The sequence below is a fragment of the Tursiops truncatus genome, chromosome 8, assembly GCF_011762595.2.
Source record: "Tursiops truncatus isolate mTurTru1 chromosome 8, mTurTru1.mat.Y, whole genome shotgun sequence".
Lineage (NCBI taxonomy): Eukaryota > Metazoa > Chordata > Mammalia > Artiodactyla > Delphinidae > Tursiops > Tursiops truncatus.
In genome coordinates, this window is record NC_047041.1 from 71,335,217 (window position 1) to 71,356,455 (window position 21,239).

The 21,239-nt window shown below is 46.0% G+C and overlaps 1 protein-coding gene, 1 long non-coding RNA gene and 1 other non-coding gene across 3 annotated transcripts in view; all 3 read left to right on the forward strand.

Annotated features, from left to right (window-relative positions):
• LOC109552250 (uncharacterized) overlaps positions 1–16,579 on the forward strand; it is a 43,070-nt gene extending 26,491 nt beyond the window's left edge. The window contains exons 2-3 of the long non-coding RNA XR_002179053.3: positions 4,175–4,330; positions 13,697–16,579. This is a non-coding gene — a long non-coding RNA (uncharacterized lncRNA). The remainder of the gene's footprint in view (positions 1–4,174; positions 4,331–13,696) is intronic.
• Positions 16,580–17,700: 1,121 nt separating this feature from the next.
• Positions 17,701–21,239, forward strand: part of ZDHHC13 (zDHHC palmitoyltransferase 13) — a 48,364-nt gene continuing 44,825 nt past the window's right edge. Inside the window, exon 1 of the mRNA XM_019948132.3 lies at positions 17,701–17,827. Within this exon, the coding sequence (XP_019803691.2) occupies positions 17,801–17,827 (27 nt within the window). The 5' untranslated portion in view covers positions 17,701–17,800. The remainder of the gene's footprint in view (positions 17,828–21,239) is intronic.
• TRNAE-UUC (transfer RNA glutamic acid (anticodon UUC)) lies at positions 19,428–19,499 on the forward strand. The gene has a single exon. It is a non-coding gene; the product is annotated as a tRNA-Glu (tRNA).

The window sequence follows — 21,239 nt, forward strand, 5'->3', positions numbered from 1 at the left end:
AACAGCTGGAGACTGGAGTGGAGGGTGAGGGGAAGAGGAAGAGGGTTGCGAATGTCTAGGACAATTGCATTGTGTGTGCCAATGATTAACATTAGGTTTATTTCAACACAACCTGCCTAATCTTGAACTTCAGACCGCAAGATCCCCCTTCCTGAACCTGCCTGCTGCTAGACTCTGTCTGGTCCCAGCCGCCTCTGTCCTGCCTGGCTGCACCTCGTTTGATAATACCATTTCTTTTAACTAAAGCAGTTCCTTTAAAATAAACTCTCGCTCACAGGTAGTGAGCACATATTAGATGCCGGGTACTGTGCTAAGAATTATACATGTATTATCCCTACTGACAGTCCCAGGAGGTAGGCATTTCCATTTTACAGGTGAAAAAACTGTCTCAGCAAAGTTTAGCAGCTTTCCCAAGGTCACACAGCAAGAGTGTGAATAAGCTGGGATTTGAACCAGTCTGTATGCAACCAAGCCCATGTTGTTAGTCATCGCCAACGACCAGGAGAGGCAGGGAGGACAGGTGTTCAACCCTCTTCTCATTTTATAGAGGAGCAAGCTAAGGCTCAGAGCGTGTCAAGATCACACACCTGGTCTGTAGCAGAGCCAAGCCTAGAACCAGATCCCAGTAAAGGCACCCCAGGTGGAGCTGTCACGCAAAGCAGTCACTGAAATATTGAGGGATAGATAGCCTTCTGATTCCTAAAGTGGGAAGAAAAGAGGAGACACTTTGAAGTCTTGAAGAGGGATTTAAAGTATTCACTTAAAGGCTTTTTGGCAAGAGCCCATGAAACATCTGTGGAGGTAGGGATGAGTTGTCCCTGTTCCTGTCTACAGGAACCTTGAAATGCATATGCAAAGTGACAAAAATGCATGTGCAGTTGGGAAAGAGTACTTCCTGTTATATCAGGGAAGACTGACTAGAGGGATGCATTTTCAGTAGTGGTTGAAGGGTTGATATAATTTGAACAGAGTTGGTGGTTCCTGGAGACCTGGTAAGTGTACAGTCCAGACTTCAGGCTGACACATACCAGATGGCTATTGTGAGCCAAGCAAGCAGTAGAGCAAAATGTACATGCTTAGTGATGTTATCTTTAAGGTATCCTTACTGAATGTGTAGGCTGTGTTTGCTTGTTATGTTATTGGATGAAATAAAGAGAAGAATGATCTTCTAGGTTTCAGACCTACGCTCACTCCCTGAACCTGACCTTCACAATGCCCTCGCACTGAGAGCCCTCTACGGTTTTAGACAGGGGTCTCCTCGACAATCTTCCCATGAGTTCCTGTTGAGGACATATCTTCTTTAGTCACCTGTTTTAAGTGTTCATAAAGTGCTTTCCCATCCATTATGTCATTTGATCCTTACACTGTCCTTAGGAGGAAAATGTGCAGGAAGTATTCCTATTTTACACAGGAGGAAATTGAGTGTTTAACGTAAAGGTGACAAGTAGGCTTCTATTCACATTGACTTCCTGGACCACCGTATTGAGGGTTCTGAGGTAAGGTCTAGGGGTTCAGCAAAAACTAATGCTGTAATCAATTAGCAATGTCTGCCCTGGACACAGATAAGGAGGTACCCATGCTGTAAGTTAAAGAACTTAAGCTTCCTAATTCCCAGCCACGGTTTTTTCCTACCGCATGTGCCTCATAGAGAGCTTGTGGGAGGAGGTGCCGGTACATAGATACAAGTAGGAAATGGTACAGACTAAATGCTCAGTGTGGTAGGCTGAAAATGGCCCTCCAAAAGATATCCATGTCCTAATCCCTGGAATCTGTGAATATTATCTTATATAGCAAAAACAAACAAACAAACAAAAAACCATGTGTTTTGGGTGGACTTTGTGAATGTGATTTAGGATCTTGAGGTAGGAAGAGTATCCTGAATTATCCAAGTTGGCCCTCAACGCAATCATGTGGGTACTTCCCTGGTGGCACAGTGGTTAAGAATCCGACTGCTGGGCTTCCCTGGTGGCGCAGTGGTTGAGAGTCTGCCTGCCAGTGCAGGGTACACGGGTTCGTGCCCCGGTGCAGGAGGATCCCACATGCCGCGGAGCGGCTAGGCCCGTGAACCATGGCCACGGAGCCTGTGTGTCCGGAGCCTGTGCTCCGCAACGGGAGAGGCCACAACAGTGAGAGGCCCGCGTAATGCAAAAAAAAAAAAAAAAAAATAGAATCCGACTGCCAATGCAGGGGACATGGGTTCAAGTCCTGGTCCGGGAAGATCCCACATGCTGCGGAGCCACTAAGCCCGTGTGCCACAGCTACTGAGCCTGCATTCTAGAGCCTGCGAGCCATGACTCCTGAGCCCACGTGCCACAACTACTGGAGCCCGCGAGCCTAGAGCCTGTGCTCTGCAACAACAGCAGCCACTGCAGTGAGAAGCCCATGCACCACAACAAAGAGTAGCCCCTGCTCGCTGCAACTAGAGAAAGCCCGCACGCAGCAATGAAGACCCAACGCAGCCAAAAATAATAATAATCATAAAAATAAATTTAAAATAACTTTTAAAATTAATTTAAAAAATAAATGCAATCATGTGTATATTCACAAGAGGGGGCCAGAGAGAGATTTCAGAGAGAAGAAGGTGAAGTTATGGCAAAGAGAGATTTGGAGATGTATCCACAAGCCAAGGAACGCTGACAAGGAGTTGGAAGCGACAAGGAATGGATTCTTCCCTAGGGCCTTTGAAAGTGGTGCAGCCCTGCCAACACCTTGATTTTGGCCCACTAATGCTGATTTCAGACGTCTGGCCTCCAGCACTGTGAGAGAATAGATTTCTGTTATTTTAAGCCACCAAGTTTGTGGCAAATTGTTACAGCAGCCACAGGAAGCAAATATACTCAGTAAGTTTTTTTTGTATTGAGGTATAGTTGATGTACAATATTATAGAAGTTTCAGGTGTACAAGATAGTCACAATTTTTAAAGGTTATACCCCATTTATAATTATTATAACATATCGGCTATATTCCCGTGTTGTCCAATATATCCTTATAGCTTATTTATTTTATACATAGGAGTTTGTACCTCTTAATTCCCTACCCTTCTCCTGCCCCTCCTCCACTCCATCTCCCCACTCCCTGGTGACCACTGGTTTGCTCTCTATATCTGTAAGTCTGTTTCTTTTTTGTTATATTCACTAGTTTGTTTTAGTTTTTAGTTCCACATATAAGTGATATCATACAGTATTTGTCTTTGACTTATTTCACTAAACATAATACCCTCCAAGTCCATCCATGATGTTGCAAATGGCAAAATTTCATTCTTTTTCTTATAGCTGACTAATAGTCCATTGTGTGTGTGTGTGTGTGTACCCCACATTTTCTTTATCTATTCATCTGTTCATGGACACTTAGGTTGCTTCCATATCTTGGCTATTGTAAATAATGCTGCTATGAACATTGTACACTCAGTAGTATTAATTTTCCCTCTTTTTGCAATCTTTCTGAGCTCTGGAAAATAAACATGCACATGTATTATGCAACAAATAGTATGTATTTCCATATAAATTTCATTGCCAATAGGAGAGACCTCCAATATGAGTAGATACGTTTAATGCAGAATCTAATGTCTGTTAAGACCATGCTTAGATGTTTACTGTACAAGGATGTTTACTCTACATGGATACGAATTAAGAATTAATCAGTCTGCTCCATTTTCTACCAGAACAGTTATTTGTCTGACATTTTCTTCAGTCCATCTTCAATAGCTCATGGGTGGGATAATAGCATTTTGAACAAGTGTGAGCCTTTCATTCTAAGGGAAAGGTTTGCCTCTACAGTCTGAGGGTGTTTTTTGTTGTTGTTTGTTTTGAAGGTGTTAGGGCTACAGTTTTTCCTCTTTCGGGAAGAGGCTGGTAAAGGAGCAGAAGTTCGGCCTGCCATAAAATTAGTACACAGGCAGGATGAGCCAGCAAACTGGAAAAAATAAATCATGTCATTTCAGTGCATTGCCCATGGAGCCTAAATTAGAAAATAAAATCCATTATGAGAAATGAAATTCTTAATAATGAAATCCTATTCATGAATGGTTGTGTGTGTGGGAGGTTATGAAATGTGAATTGGGAGAGGTTGAGCATGTTAATATCAGAGGATTCAAAAGATGGCTGTCATAGATAATCACAACGCAAATATTAAATTGTGAGTCACTGTGCCATTTCTGTTTTTTAATATTCCACAGATGCCACACTCAGGAGCAACATCTGCTATAAGAAGACGCAGAAGACATGGAACCATCAGAAAAATCACTGTCAAAAGAGCCTCAGTGAAGATTTTCCCCAGAGTGGACGTCCCTGATGGGTGGCTGGTAGTCCTGGGTGCTTTGCTTGGACTGAAGGTATTTAATGCAACCACCCCGCCCCCATTTCACATGATCCTGAGGCTGAGAGTTCAGTGGTCTACGGTGAGTTAATGTGCAGTAGAAACCTTACTCCTTGGCCTCAGCCCTTTCCTAGTGACCACACTGCTTCCCAGGGCACACACTGCTCACCTTATTAAAGCCGGCATGGGCCTCATCTCCAGGCTCCCCTAGGCACGTGCTAAATCAAGTTAATCTATAACAGGTATTGGGTGGGATTAGGAAACTGGCCACTTTACCCTTGGCTGAGTAAGGAAAAAGTTCCATTTAGAGTGTGTTAATCTGGTTTATTAGGCGCTACCCGAGTTACCCTAGGGAAACAAGTTTCAAGTTACCTTGGGACCAGAACAGCCGAGAATGAGCAGGATTTAGCAGCACTTCAGTTAAGCCAGATCTTCTCTGGCCTAGAATAACCTCAAATCACTGCTGTCTTTATGTACAGAAACCCTAAAGGAACCCCACGTGAGCTAATGCATCACATCACACACTTTCATTACCACCCAGCACCACCGAACTCCTCCATCCTAAGCAAGTGCAATATTTTATTCAGGAAGTGGGTGGGTATCCTGGTTTTGAGACTGGGTAATTTATTTTAGTAGTTGCAAAGTCCTGAAAAAAAAAAAGATTCCTTTCTCAGTATGGCTCCGACAAGCCCTGGGGAGGTATAGCTGGTGAAATCTGTGGCAGCCAGCACAGAGGAACTGCTCGGGAAGGTTGTCACGTAGTCAGATCCGTGGTTGAAGGGTATCTCAGCACATGATCAGCATGCCGTGGTTCATTGTCCTGTCTGTGCTTTGGGCCTTGGTGGCAGCCCTGGTGATGATGGTTATTTACAGTGGACATGTACTGGGGAGTCTGCTGTGTATTTTAGAGAGGCTTGGACCCTGCAACCACATTCCCCAGACTCTCTTGCCAGCAGGCTTTCAGATAGGCTCTGTCAATTAGGCACTGGTGGGAGATTGTCAATAAGACAGAAGCAGAGAAGAGGCTCTTCTGCTTTGGACTTCCATTAGCATCCCTGCAGCAGGTGTAGAGAGCAACAGGTGCCTTTGGTATTTATAGCACTGGCAGGTGGGACATTTTCCTTAAAGCCTATATCTACAAAATGGTCCAGGTACCAGCATGCAGTGCCCCCACCATGATCTTAACACCAGTCACCTTTGGAAACCTCTATGGCTCAAAGCATCAGCCTAAGCTCTCTTTCTCCGAGGTCTGGACTCTTGGTAACACCACTTCTGTCCTGTTCTTCCAGTTTTAGGGATGGCAGCTTCTTCCAGCAGTTTCTATGCTCTAGATTAATTGATACACCTTTTTTTTTTTTTTTTTGCTCTCAGCTATTCTAACACTGTATAGTCACTTCCCTATATTCAATTCTTTCTGTTTAAAATACCTAGAGAGGTATATGTTCTCATGATCAGACCCTTCCAACCCTGACTGATATTTAGGCCTTCAATAAATACTCGTTGAATGAATAAATTGTAATGCCATGCTAATATTCTTAGAGCTTATCATTCAAAAGAAAGAAACATGTCTTTTCCAGCATCCATAGATCAAGTTACATGGAAGGACTCTGACTGGCCTTGGTTGGGTCACATGCCATTCCCCCTTCCCCCGCCCCCAACCTACACCTTGGACCAGTCCCTCTGGACAAAGAGCTGGAGCACATTGATTGGTCAAGCATGGCTCAGGGACTCAGCCCTATGGTTCACAGGATACTGAAATTGACAGTCCCACCTGCACCACTTGGGATGAAGGAGAGGCACTTCCTCAATGGCAGGAGGAAGTTGGGCAGAAAAAAAATTCCCCACCACAATGAACTAAGAGTCTTCAGGGGGAAATAGACACGCTGACATTGTTATCATACATATGGTGAAGCACCAAGTGCTCTGGGGCACAGAGGAGCATGTATTCTACAAAGCACTTTGCATACACTATATCATTTGTTCCTCATTATCCAGCCACTAAGAAGCAGGCATTTTCATCTTCATTTCACAGAATCTTCTTTAGCCTCCTGTGACTGGTCCCTTCTCCCCTTTTTGACTCAGAGCCCCTCTCTGCCCAGTTCCCTTGGCCAGGCCACACCCACCCAAGTTTTCTCTCCACTTCCACGTATCTCAACCCCATTCCTTTTTTTTTTTTTTTTTTTTTTTTTTGCGGTACGCGGGCCTCTCACTGCTGTGGCCTCTCCCGTCGCGGAGCACAGGCTCCGCACGCGCAGGCCCAGCGGCTCGTGGGATCCTCCCGGACCGGGGCACGAACCCGCGCCCCCCCGCATCGGCAGGCGGACCCTCAACCACTGCGCCACCAGGGAAGCCCCCCATTCCTTTTTTATGTAGAATTATCCTGAAGGAGGAGTGGTTGCAAGCAACTTTTCCCTGGTCCCACGTCAATACTGGCCCGACCATCATACAAAGCACCAACCGTGAGGCAGGCGCCGCACCAGTGTCTTACACACATTCTCTCAACGAGGCTTATTTACAACCTCACGAAATAGTAGTGGAGTCCCAGAAAAATTGTGTGACTTGGCCAAGGGTACACAGCTACTTGGCAAGAGTCAGGGTATAAAGCTACCTCTGTCTGGCTCCCAAAATAGCAGCATTTCCCCCACTTCGTCTTCATGCGAATGGAGGAATGGTTGAAAGAACTGGGGAGGTTTAACCAGGAGGACAGCACACTTAGGGGTGTCATATTATTCATTCAAATATCTAATGGGCTATGAGATAGAAGAGAGAATTCATTGGAATTTTTATGGCTCCGTGAGCCAGAAACAGGGCTAACTGTAAAAGTTATAACGAGGTAGAGTTCTGCTCAATATAATTAAAATGATAGAAAAAAGTGTGGACATTTAAAAAGACAGTGCCAACAGCTTTTAAGTGAATGGGGAGAGCGAGAGAATCCTGGCTGAGGGAGCAGATCGGTGGAGGGTTTTTGCAGATTCTATGATTATGAAATTACTCCTTGCTTTCTGCCCACCCCATTTCCTGAAGTTAGAATTCTCACAAGGCTGACCCAAGATTCCAGGTCAACTCCAGATGGTAAATTGATTTTTTTTACATGTCAAAATGACACATTGGTTATATATATTAAAAAAAAAAACACCACAAAAGCATGTTTTGATAATCAGATACACCACAGGGATGTTTTGCAAACTTTTATGCATCTTTAAGCATTTAACTCTGCCTTCAACTTTTCCAGCGTTTTTAGTTTCATGTTTATCCTTTAAAAAGTACTCCATATTTATCCAATTAAGATGATTCTTGCTGGAAAATATTTTTACTGATTTTAATATTCTGCCTCAGACTCTAAGTGAATTGCCTGAGGAAAAGGACCCAGATGGGGCATGAGCTGAGGCGCTAACAATACCGCAGAGCAGGAGGCGTCTCGGAGGCACCATTTTGGCTCTTCTTTTTGTCTCCCTCTGCCTGCCTGTGGGTCCCTCACCCCAGGCTCTGAGCTAAGGTAATGATGTGGAACTGTCTCTTCTTCCTGAGGCAGGAACCCAGTTTGTCCTTCACCATGAGGAGAATCACCTGTAAGTGTTCATGTTTGGGGCTGAGACCAAACTAACTTGGCCTTGGAACTCAGGACTCCCTTCCTTCTTGTCTGTGGCATATGAGGAACTACACGGATGATATTTCCATGGCCCCGATTCCTAAGCGCTACTCAGGTGTGCTCTGGCCAAAGTTCTGTTTGCAGGTGAGGAAACTAAGACCTACAGAGCTTTGATGTCTCACGAGAAGCCATTCAGCTAGTAACTGGCTGTGTAAAGACTTGAAAACTGTCCCTTCTGACTCTTTGCCCATCTTCTTGCACTGTCCCACACGTCCCCTTCAGGCCACCCAGTGTCAACATTGACGGAGGAGGAAGCTGGGCCAAGGAGAGATGGGGCTCTTGCCTCAGGCCTTCCGTGGTGGGTCTGAACACAGCTGGAGGCCTGGTCTCTGGTGCCCTGGATTCAGGTCATAGGTCTTGATTCTCCTTTCTGATCCACCCCACCCTGGGGTTATCCGGGCCCTGTGAGCTCTTCCTGGTTGGGTTGTGTGCAGCCTCCATGGCCTGAGACAGCTGTGTCAGAACGTGTGCCCTGGGCTTCACCACTGCTGCCCTTAGCCAAGGCGACCGTGGCTTCGCTGCTCCTGAACCGGTCCTGCGGAAGGCGGGGTGCATGTGGACCATGAACATGAGTCATGTGACTAACTGAAATTAGGAACCATTAGGCCCTGGGTCAACCTCCAATTTATAGCCTTTTCTCCTCTGCTCCCCACAACCTTGTCAGCCCAGGACTTAGGTTGGGGCTCCTGACAATCTCTTTTTATTTGTTTGTTTTGTTTTTCTTAACATCTTTATTGGAGTATAATTGCTTTACAGTGGTGTGTTAGTTTCTGCTTTATAACAAAGTGAATCAGCTATACATATACATACATCCCCATATCTCCTCCCTCTTGTGTCTCCCTCCCACCCTCCCTATCCCACCCCTCTAGGTGGTCACAAAGCACCGAGCTGATCTCCCTGTGCTATGCGGCTGCTTCCCACTAGCTAGCTATTTTACATTTGGTAGTGTATATATGTCCATACCACTCTCTCACTTCGTCCTGACAATCTTTACTCCCTCACCTGTGTATAACCATCGAGCATAATTGTGAGCCCACGCATTGTGGGCTTCGGGCATGCAGTGGTGAACAGAAAGGATACAGCCCCTTGGCTCACAGTCACAGACGGGAGGCAGAGGTGGGCAAGTCAGCAGGCAGCTTCATACAGTAAGGGAAGCACCAAGCTGGAAAGCTGTGGCGTGTGGACAATGGCAGTCCCTCCAGCCCCGGGGGGTGGTGGGAGACTTTGCACAACACATCCAGTCTTTCTCCTCTTTCCCCTTTGCCCCCCCGAACCCAACCCACCGCCTTCTCTTTCCTCTCTTTCTTGCTCTCTCACTAAAATGCCCTGAGTGCCTATCATTTAAGAGATACTCTCCTAGGTGTTATGTGCAGTTGGCTCCAGATGTCTGTGACCATTCTTAGTGGGTCCTGGACCACATTTTAAAATAAATAAAGTCTATCTTCTCCCATTTCCTGATGCTTTTGTTTCCCAACCACCCAGGAATCCAGTTCCCTTCACTATCTCCAGGTTGTCCAAAGTCCCTCATTGTCCCACCTAACTGGCCTCTCCCTCCAGGAAGTGCGCCTGGTCTCAAAATTACCTCTAGCTCATGTCTGCTTACTCCCAAATCAAAACTGCTGTTTTCTCAGGACCTCTCAGACAGGTGCACTGAGATTAGACTAATTCTCTTTATTTTCCTTACCCTCTATTGTGGGTTGAATTGTGTCCCCCCAAAAGATATGTTGAAGTCCTAACTCCTGGCACCTGTGAGCGTGACCTTATTTGGAAATGGGGTCTTTGCAGACACAGTCAAGCTAAGATGAGCTCATACAGGATCAGGGTGGGCCCTAATCCAATGACTGTCTTTATAGGAAGAGGAACGTTTGGACACACAGAGAGACACACAGGGAGAATGCCACAAAGGAGGCAGAGACTGGAGTGATGTGCCCATAAACCAAGGAATGAGGATTGCCAGCAACCACTAGAAGCTAGGAGGACGCAAGGAAGAATCCTCTCTTAGAGCTTTCAGAGACAGCATGGCCCTGCCTACCCCTTGATTTAGGACTTCCTAAAAGTCCTAAATTAGGACCAGTCCTGATTTAGGACTAGCCTCCAGAATTAAGCCACCCACTCTGGTGTTTTGTTATGGCAGCCCTAGGAAACGAATACATCCTACTGAATGCGTTTACTTGTAAGGACAAAGGGATCTCTAATTCATGGAATTTCAGGTGGTGTATGTCCCCTTCTCTGTGAATTGTCCCCACTTGTAGTCCTTGCTAAAATCCCTTGGTGATCATGGTAAAAACAAGCTACTCCATCGCAGCTGACTGGTCAGGGTAGATAAGCGACCGAAGGCCGTCTGAGCCATTGAATAATAACAACCAAATGGATTCCCTTTTTCAAAATTCTGAACGAAGAGGCACAGAGACAGTGACAAGCAGGTAGCCGGTGCTGGACCTGTAAAATCTTGTAGAGTCAGGGCTGGAGTCAATGTCATACACAAGCAGAAATTGTGGGGAAGCAGGAACCATGAGAAAGCAGAAGGCCCCGTTCTACAGAGAGAACAGAACAGATGTCCAGAGGCACAGAGACAAGAGAGAGAAAATAGTGACCGTGGCTACCTTGGTTCTTGAGAGTAACTCAGCGTTTAAGTCCAGTCCCACAAAAGACTTGGCAGCAGGGAATAAGGAGCCACAGAAGGTTCAAGGGAGTGGCAGGATTTCACTCTATCATTTTATTTGGCATTCTGTCCTCCTACCATCTCACCCACTACTGCCCTTGCCAACAATCCATATCTCTACTTGTCAGATTCATCAGAAACTCAGTGGCCTTGGAATGAACTCAGTGCCTTCTGCTTAGGAAATCCAGATTTTGTCTGGATTCACCAACTATCCAAAGCACAGTGTGGAATTCTTTCATTTAGAAACTGAGATGACAGCCAGTTCAGCCTCCGATGGTCCCTTCTTCTATATTCTCCAACAACTTGCACCACAGCAAGCCAGCTTGGCTGGTTACCATGGACACCACACTCTCGCTATAATCGGAGCCAACAGGCAGCAGCTAACAGCAGATTTAACCAGTGTGTTGTCTTCTAGTGAAGGCAGAGCTGAGGGAGATGTAACTTTTCTCACTCACATAAATAGTTTAGTGTGCGGGACAGGGTGGTGGAGGAAAGAGAAGTACAATTCTATCAGATGTCACAACCCAATGTCCTTGTTTAAACAAGGGGTGAATACTGGCCAGTGGAACCTTGATCATATTTTCTATAAAGTCAGGAATATTCCAGAGTTGGGTCATGATCATTGTTGGCTGAGTTTTCCCTAAGATCTCAGGTTTTCTCAGTTGCCTTTGTACCTAGTAACATCCAACATGTATACAGCACTTACTGTATGCACATTACGTACATTTGTTCATTTAATCCCTACAACTACTCTACGGAGTAGGTTTTATTACTAGTCCCATTTTGCAGATGAGAGCATGGAGGCTCAAAATGGTAAGGTCTCTTCCACAGACTCTAGCCTGATGCCCGGGGGCAATTGCTAAAGCTCCCAGAGCCATAGTCTATAAAGTAGGATGTTAATCGCTGCTCTGCTTACTCCACAGGGATGTTATGAGTCTCAATCTAAAAGAAGAAAGTGTGTTTTGCAAACTGTGTAGAGCCATAGATGGGATTCTTTAACTCAAGTCAACATTTTTTGAGCACTTAGCCTGGGATGGGAAATATGCTAGGTGCCAGGGATATAAATAAAAATGAATAATATAGGGTTGTTTGTTCATTTCAACAACCGAATAGTGAGTGGCTCCCAGGGACCAGGGACTGTGCTATGCACTGGGAATGCATCTATGGCTGAGACAGGGCCAAGTTCTATACTCACAGAGCTGTTTATGGTACACAGAGAAGATAGACGTTCACAGTGTGAATTCAATAATGTTCCATGAATGCCGTTAGAAGAATTACAGGTGATATGGGGGCACCTACCAGGGATCCTAACCTGGTCTAGGAGTCCAGGAAGGTCTTCCCCAGGAAGTGATATTTAAATGTCTTCTAGGAGCAGAGACTAGGGGAGATGGGTATGTAAACCAATAGAGCTATGATAGGTGGATATAGAAGGTAGAGAGGGGGGTTCTTGCCACAAGAGAGTCAAGGTAGATGTATTCCCCAGTTCTGAGTGTTGCTGTCACAATTTGGACACAACCAGAAAATTTTCCATAGGAGTAGCTATTTAAATATGTGACTGCCATCAGGTGACTAAGACTCAAAATAGCAAACAGCAAAAAATACTTCCTGCTTCACCTTCTTTCTCTTCCTCTCTCTCTCTCACACACACAGACATACACACACCCCCATATGAATCCAGTTAATCTGGCAAGTAAAATATAAGATGTCCACCATATCCTCCTAACCCAGACCGTATTAACTGAGGTTCTCAGAGTATCTCATCACCAGATCTTGATGATGGGTATATAAAATGAAGCGAGAGTCACTTTCACTTTTTAACTGTGAAGCATTTTCATAGATAGAAGACAAGAGACTGAGCAAGACTTCTAAGCAATCCCTGCCCTGTCCCTCAACCCACAGCCCTGAAAATCTGTGAGATTGGTTGTATTTAGAAAGCTGAGGCTGCTTGAGGGCTGGTGAGATAGCCATGAGCGGGTCAGGAGAGTTGCCCTAATCCTACTTTCATCACTAACTTGCAGAGTGATCTTGGACAAGTCACTTCCCTCCCTGAGCCCCATGTTCCCCATTTATAAATAGAGGAAGTTGGAAAAGTCCTTTTGAGCTAGTTTTATGAATTATGAAAAGGAACCTCTACCCTACCCTATCCTCCCAGGCTAAAGCGGGTCCCTGGGTTATATCCTTGGCAGTTTTCCTTGTTAGAACTTATCATTGTTACTTCTTCTTTTCAAAAAAATCTATTTATTGGGGCTTCCCTGGTGGTGCAGTGGTTGAGAGTCTGCCTGCCGATGCAGGGAACACGGGTTCGTGCCCCGGTCCGGGAAGATCCCACATGCCACGGAGTGGCTAGGCCCGTGAGCCATGGCCACTGAGCCTGCGCCTCCGGAGATGGTGCTCTGCAACGGGAGAGGCCACAACAGTGAGAGGCCCGCGTACCGCAAAAAAAAAAAAAAAAAATTTATTTCTTTATCTCTATCAGTATTTGCCCTCTCCAAAAAACTTGAACTCCAGAAGAGCCGAGACTGTACTGTTCACCACTGTACTCGTATGTTTTAGCCTGTGTCTGGCACACATTAGGAGCTCAATAAACATTTGTTGCCTGAAATGTTCCTAGCAAGCACTCATCCCCACCCCAGCCCTGCTGGTTTGGTACCAGAGAGCATTGGGGTTTCCTAACTGGTATCTGTGGGAATCTCTATGCTAACAAATGTGTGGGCTTTTCTGGTTGTTTTGTTGTTGTTGTTGTCGACATTCCAAAGGGTCACTTTAGCGCCAACATTGAAGTGATTACAATGAGCCCCCGTTTCAAAAAAATTGCCCCTGTCCTTTCCAGGGCCATGGAAGAAATGAGGCCAGAATCAAAAGTTGAGTCAGATTGAAGTCAGTTGCTGCCCATAGTGTGACAGTGAGGATTAGCAAACCTTAATGTAGAAATTGTTTTCAAAGCTAAGAATCGTTAAGCATTGTGCAGTCAGCACTTCTTAGAGTGATTTATGGAGTCGAACCGCCTTTGATTTCCTTTTGTAAACCATCACTTGAGCTGTATTCATTCACTGGTTTGTTTGTTTGGACAGCATTTCTTTTTTTAGGCTTTACCACGTGCCAGACCTTGTGCAAAGCAGGGTGAGGGACGTAAAGATGGATGCGCACCAGAAGCCCATGGCCAAGTAGAGGAAAGAGGATCTACCAAGAACTGCAAGGCTGACTCTAAGAGGTCAGTGTTTGTGAGCCTGTTTTGTTTTTTTTGCGGTACGCGGGCCTCTCACTGTTGTGGCCTCTCCCGTTGCAGAGCACAGGCTCCGGACGCGCAGGCTCAGTGGCCATGGCTCACGGGCCCAGCCGCTCTGTGGCATGTGGGATCTTCCCGGACCAGGGCACGAACCCGTGTGCCCTGCATCAGCAGGCGGACTCTCAACCACTGCGCCACCAGGGAAGCCCTGGTGAGCCTGTTTGATTAAAGTCTGTCTCTTGCTGCTAGACAGGAAGCCGCAGGAAGCCAGGGGATAGGGTTTTTGTCTTGTTCCATATTGAATCCCCAGTGCTGAATGGTGCTTGGTCTGTGGTAGGAACTCAATATATACTTGCAGAATGAGGGAAATAGTGCCATCTAAAAGAGATTAAGAAAATGTGCTGTGGGGATTGGAGAGGTAGAGATTAGTCTCAGCTGGGGACATCACATGATCAAAACTGAGAGGGACCATCAAGGTTAGGGTTAGTGTTCCCACTGCTGCTCTCAGGCCCATTTTACAAATGAGGAAACTGTCACAGAGGGGGAAAGGGATTTGCCCAGGGTCACACAGTGTTAAGGGCCGAATTTTGCCCCTTCACCCCCAATTCATATATTGAAATCTTAACACCTAATACCTCAGAACGTGACTGAATTTGGAAGTAGGGTCTTTAAAGAAGAAAGTTAAAATGAGGTGATTTTGGGGCCCTAATCCACATGACTAGTGTCGTTATAAGAAGAGGAGATTAGGTCACAGATAACATGCACAGAGGGAAGATGATGTGAAGACACAGGGAGAAGACGGCCGTCTGCAAGCCAAGGAGAGAGGCATTAGAAGAAACAACCCTGCTGACACCTTGATCTTGGACGCTGGCCTTTAGAATTGTGAGAAAATAAATTTCTGTTGTTTAAGCCAGCCAGCCTGTGGTATTTTGTTATGGCAACCCTAAGCCAACTAATACACACAGTAAAGTTTGGTCTAGAAGCCAGGTCTGCTGAATCTCTCTCCTAAGCCCTTTACATGACACCATCCAGATGGTCCATTTGGTACTCTCTCCAACACCCACTGCTGATGAGGAGGATGACGATGATGATAACAGCTAACGCACGTATACTGCCTATCATGTATCACACACGCTTCTCAGTACTTTACACACAATAGCTCATTTAGTTCTCCCAACAGCCCTGTTAAGTAAGCATTATTTATTGTCCCATTTAAAAAAAAAATTATTTATTTTTGGCTGCGTTGGGTCTTCGTTGCTGCGTGCAGGCTTTCTCTAGTTGCGGCGAGCAGGGGCTACTCTTCGTTTCGGTGCATGGGCTTCTCACTGTGGTGGTTTCTCTTGCTGTGGAGCACAGGCTCTAGGAGCACGGGCTTCAGTAGTTGTGGCACGTGAGCTCAGTAGTGGTGGCTCGCGGACCCTAGAGCGCAGGCTCAGTAGTTGTGGCGCACGGCCTTAGTTGCTCCACGGCATGTGGGATCTGCCCAGAGCAGGGATCGAACCCCTGTCCCCTGCATTGGCAGGAGGGTTCTTTAACCACTGTGCTACCACGGAGGTCCCTATTTTCCCATTTTTACAGATGAGGAAACTGAAACACAAAGAGGTTGAGCAACTTGCCCAAGAGCATATGACAACTCAGTGCTTGTACTGGGATTCAGGCCCAGGCAGTCTGCTCCAGGAACGTGCCCTCACCCATCTGGCTGTTCTCCAGTGTTATGTCTACATGCCAAGCCAGAGGCATTTTCAAAGATGAGAGGTAATGATGGCACTTTGAGGCCTCACTGGGTTTGCTTTCCTATAGCCATAAATTATGGACATACTCATCCCAATCTGAAGTGGCTCACTGGAAGCATAAAACAAACAAGCAGAGGGAAGCAGGAGCCTTGCTAAAGAGGAGAGCATTAGGATTTATTTGTTCCAGAATCTTCTTATATGTTAGGACATCAGTGAGGAAACATTGAAATAGCAGATTTCAAGCCTCCCTCCAGCAAAAACATCTTCTTTTTTTTTTTTTTTTGCAGTACGCGGGCCTCTCACTGTTGTGGCCTCTCCCGTTGGGGAGCACAGGCTCCGGATGCGCAGGCTCGGTGGCCATGGCTCACGGGCCCAGCCGCTCCGTGGCATGTGGGATCCTCCCAGACCGGGGCATGAACCCGCGTCCCCTACATCGGCAGGCGGACTCTCAGCCACTGCACCACCAGGGAAGCCCCAGCAAAAACGTCTTCTAATTCAGTCCTTAAAAGTGAAACAACCAAACCACTTCAGCCAAAGCACTTTGCAGTAAGAGGCCTGGGTTTGAATCCTTTCTCAACCACTTACCAGCTGAGTGACTTGGGGTTTATGAAATCCATCTGAACCACAGTTTTTCCTTCTGGGAGATGGGGAAAATGACACCCATCTCACGGATTAGACATAATATATTCAAAAACATTGTCACAGGTGCCTATATGTAGTAAGTGATCAATAAACAGAGCTCTTGTTAGCTAAGCAAAATGACCATACCTAAAGGTTCTCCTCTGTGAAGCCTTGCCCAATGTCTCATCCTGTCTGTCCAAATTCATTGCTTGCTCTACTGGCTCTTGAGGGAAGTTGCTTGCACTTCTATTTGTCACTCAGTTTGTCCTTCCTTCCATCATAGAAGTTGATGACACACCTATCCATCTGTGCATCCACTCAGTAAAATTGTAGCATTTTTTTTATGTCCCAGTGCTGTGCCAGGCACTGGAAGTTCACAGGTGGATACAATAAGGTCCCACCCTTGAAGGTGTAGGGCTTTTGGGGCAACTCAGGGCTGGGTGTGCCCAATAGGCAGGGGTACTATAACAATAACAATACAAATTTACAATTATATTGTACTGAAGTATTTATCATAGGAAAAACAAGCACTTTGTTCAATTTCTAGACATTTATTTTATGATTTAGAACTATTTTAATAGAATAAGGGAGTCATAATGTTTTCAATTCTTTTCCAATTTAACTTCCAAAGGTTTGCTTTGGCAACAGATACATTAAGGAATAATTGCAAAGACTGTATTAAATGGTGGGCTAGAAAAAGGCTCCAGTATTTTCTGGGGGCTGAGGTAGGAGAGCCCCATTGGCCCACTGGACTCCCCAAGGGCAGGAACCAAGCTTTCTCCTAGCTTCATAGCTGTCCTTCAAGCTGAACAGAGCTTAGATGCCACCTTTTTCAGGGCAGCCCAAAAAACGGCGTGGAGAGTGTAGATGGGGGGCTCTTGCCCAATACTCCTCTAGTCTGAGCGGTGGAACTCATATATTTTCTGTTTTGTGTGAGGAAACAGAACCCCAGATGGTGAAAGGGACTTGCCCAAGATCACAGGAACAGACAGTGGCAAATGTTTTAATAGTTAACATTTATTGATTCCTTCTTACGTCAAACATTGGCTAAGGGGCTTTACATGCTTTTTCTCATTTAATCCTTCTGACAATTCTGTGAAGTAGGTACCCTTATTTTCTCCATTTCACAGATGAGGAAAATGGAGGTAAAGTAAGAGACTTTCACAAGGTCATCTAGCTATTACGCAGCCAAGTCCGGATGTGCACTCGGTAGATGGTGGTTGATGTTGGAATAACAGCCCGATCCTGGACCTGTACGAGGGGCAGGATGAAGCATGCGGACCGGTGGACACCTACCTGGGCGAGCAGTGCACAGTCTCGGCCAGCGACTGTTACCGCCCGGCGCGGGTGGCTCGGGGACTGAGCCTCCGACTGGCTACTCGCAGCTAGCTTCTCTGGGGGCGCGAAAGTCCCGCCCCCAGCCGAGGAGAAGGCAGGGATTGGCTCTCTCGATGCCGATTGACGGCTCAGGGCTCGAGCGGCAGCCGCGGTGGAGGCGGGGCCACGAGCAGGAAGTGAGAGTGGAGGCGGCTCCAGACAGGCTGGCCAGCGGGCAGCTGCCGCCGCTTTGCCGAGTCGCCGCCGCCACTGCGGAGATGGAGGGGCCGGGACTGGGCTCGCAGGTGAGTGCGGTTGGGCGCAGGCTGTCCCGGGGGCTCGGAGGGCGGCCGCGGCTGTGGAGAGAGGGAGGGCATGGGTGTTAGGTAGCTCCCAGAGGGGCTTCCGGGGGCAGAGGGGCCGGGTCCAGGGAGGAGGAAGCCTGGAAACACCGAGAATGATGCAGGGAATTCTCTCCGAGGCGAACGGGAAGAAAAGGCAAGGACAGGGATGAGTGCCATACCGGCCCTCCATCCACCTGCGGTCCGGGGCGCCCCGTGCCCGGCAGGGACCCATGCGGGCCCTGGGAGGGGAGGGTGGCGTTCCTGGGAGAGGTGTCAGGTGACACACCTGAGTTGGACCAGCCCGTTTTGACATTGGCCTGGAGTCTATGAGGTTCTAATCATTTCTTTTTCGGCCGGGGCGTCTGGGAACCCGCCTTCGCTCCTCCCAGCCCTGTTTTAGCTCTCGTTTCCACATCCTTGCTTACTCTTTGAAAGATTTGAGGCTGTTTGTTTAGGCTGGAGAAAGGCGGGGGGGGGGGGGGGGCGGGCGGTGGCAGGAAAGGGAGGTACGTGATAGCTATCTGCAAAATCCCAAAGGACTCTGTTCTGTGGAGGAGGTCGTACTAGAAGCCAGATGTAGTTTCAGAAAACAGAAGGGGCCAGTGGGGAAAGTTACAGGAGATATATGTTAGCTCCAAGAAAACTAGATTTTTGTCCTTTTTGCTTATGGTCCCGACTGGCATATTATAGCTGTTTACTTAATTTTTGTTGAATACATGAAAAATATTCAGATTCAGCCAATGTTTAGTGAGTTCTTAGCATATGCCAAGTGCTTTTATATGCATTATTTAATTCCAGAATTGAAGCATCCTTAAGAAGGAGATATCATCCCCATTTACAGATGAGAAAACCGAAGCTCTCTCCAGCAGCTGGAGTGAATTAGGTAGAAGATTTTCTGTCCCTAGTGGGATTCAAGCAGTTTGAGATGATTGGGTTAGTTGGCCTCTAAAAAAAAGTCTTTCGCATATTGAGTGTTCCCTCACACTCCCCCTTTCCCTTCCTGCTTTCAGCAATCTGATGTAGGTTTAAGTGAGGAACAAGACAGGTGGGGAAGCTGTCGGGTGTTCTTGCATTTTGATAGAATAAAAAAGGTTTGCAAGCAGACCATATATTACAAAAGGGTGTAGAATCTTCACATGGAAACTATGTCTCATTTGTTGTTTGTTTTTTTCCCCTCAGAGTTTCAGGGAAACGTTGGTAGCAGTAATGATCATACCTTAATTACTGCCACTCATTTACAAAAGCCTTCAAGTGCTTAAAGTTCATTACCTTGTTCTGCAGGGAAGATTGCCCTGCCCGAATTCCCTGCCAGATGGAGGGAGAGAATGATTCAGGGGTTGAAATTAAATGGGCCAAGGTAGAGAGATCATTGTTGTTGTTAATAATTATTGGTATTAACTTTTTCAATAATAGCAATAGATTTTACCTATATAAGATGCTCTACAGTTTGCAAAATACTTCCTTATTGTTATTCCTCACTGTGACCCTGTGAGGTGGGGAGGGATTATTATTCCAGTTTTAGAGATAAGAATTGAGGTTCAAAAAACTGGAGTCATGGAGATCCCTGGTGGTCCAGTGGTTAGGACTCAGTGCTTTCACTGCTGTGGCCCAGGTTCAATCCCTGGTCGGGGAACTAAGATCCTGCAAGCCGTGTGATGTGGCCATAAAAAAAAAAAAAATTGGAGTCAGTTGTTAAAAGTCAAATAGCTGCTGAGAGAGCCAAGACTTCATTCATTCTACCAGGTGTTAAGCACTGTTACAGGTGCTGGAGATAAATCAGTGAACAAAACAGATAAAAACATTCCTGCTCTGGTTGAATTTGGTTCCCCTGATTCCAACTGATAGGTTTTTGCCAGAACTGTCTGGCCCCCAGTTTTCCTCTCTGACCTCATTTTTTACTACTTTCTTGCTTGCTCAATCAACCACAGCTATGCTGGCCCCAAGGCCTTTGCACTTAGTATTCGCTCTATCTGGAGAACTCTTTCTTCATATAACCACATGGCTTACCCCCCCCACCTTTGTAAGGTCTTGACACAATCGTCACCTCAATGTGGTAGGCCTTCCCCATCACCACCACTACCAGCAACATTCCTTAACCTCCTTCCTTCCTTTATATTTCTTCTCGGCTTTCAATACCATTAACATACTCTGTAAATAATTGTCCAGTGAATGAGCTTGGATACTTAGCTCTGTTAATACAGAATGCTTCTGTTAATGCCATGAGAAATTTTAATGGCTGTCAGATCTCTGTTTCTCTCTTTGTTTTATTTGATAATCTGTCAGGATTTTGACCCTCATCAGAGTTTAAATATGGTTTTCTAGATCTTGGTTTTCTCTTAAATTAATTAACAGTACTTATTTACTATTTAGAAAATATAATTGGATTTAAGATATCTCCATGTGAGAAATATCTCTTATATCTTAAGTATGTTCCAGTCATCTATTGCTGTGTAACCATCCCAAATCATAGTGGTGTAAACCAGCCATTGTCATGCTCATGGACTGTGCGTCAGGACTTTGGCCAGGGCAAAGCAGGGATGGTTTGTTTCTGCTCCACCATGTCCGGAGCCTCTGCTGGAAAGACTTGTCACCTGGGATGACTTGCTAGCTGGGGCTGGTAACATCTGATGGTTCCCTCACTCACATGTCTGGTGGTTGATGCTGACTTTGAGCAGGGACACCTACATGTGGCCTGGGCCTCTGGACAGCATGGTAGCTGGGTTCCAAGAGTGAGCATTTCAAGAGGCAGAAAGAGGAAGCTGCCAGTTTCTGAGGCCTGAACCTGCAAGCTGGCAGAGCATCACTTCTGTGGTATTTTATTAGTGAAGCAGTCACTAATAAAACTCTTATGAGTTTGCTGGTGTCTTAAGAATTTGCTTGGTCTATTCTGTTACCTTAACATTGTAGGCAGCCATACATCAGTTACGCTTCCACTGCCACAAAGGGTGTTTGTTTATGCGGTGATGCCTTTACCAGTACACATGTCAATAATGACTACTGTAACAGCTCCTCTTAGAACCATACAACATGGATTTGGAAAGAACTGTATAGCTATATTGACCTGCTCCTTTCATTTTACAAATGTAGAAACTGAAGCCAAAAATCGGGTAGATGATTAGCCACCATCATACAGCCGCCTGAAATCTGAGACTTGGGCCTTGTTCTCAAGGAGTTTACCTTTCACCATGGTAAAATGAAACAACTAGAGAGTACTTAGAAAAACATTTTCTTGATAACCAGAGAGTAATTTCTAAGAAGGATATAGTATCATGACAAACTTTGCTTTAATCTTTGTGATGGGAATGTATGGTTGTTTTCCTTAAACATTTTTATGCGACTGTCTCTGAAGGTAACCTCTCCCAAAGCAGGTCAT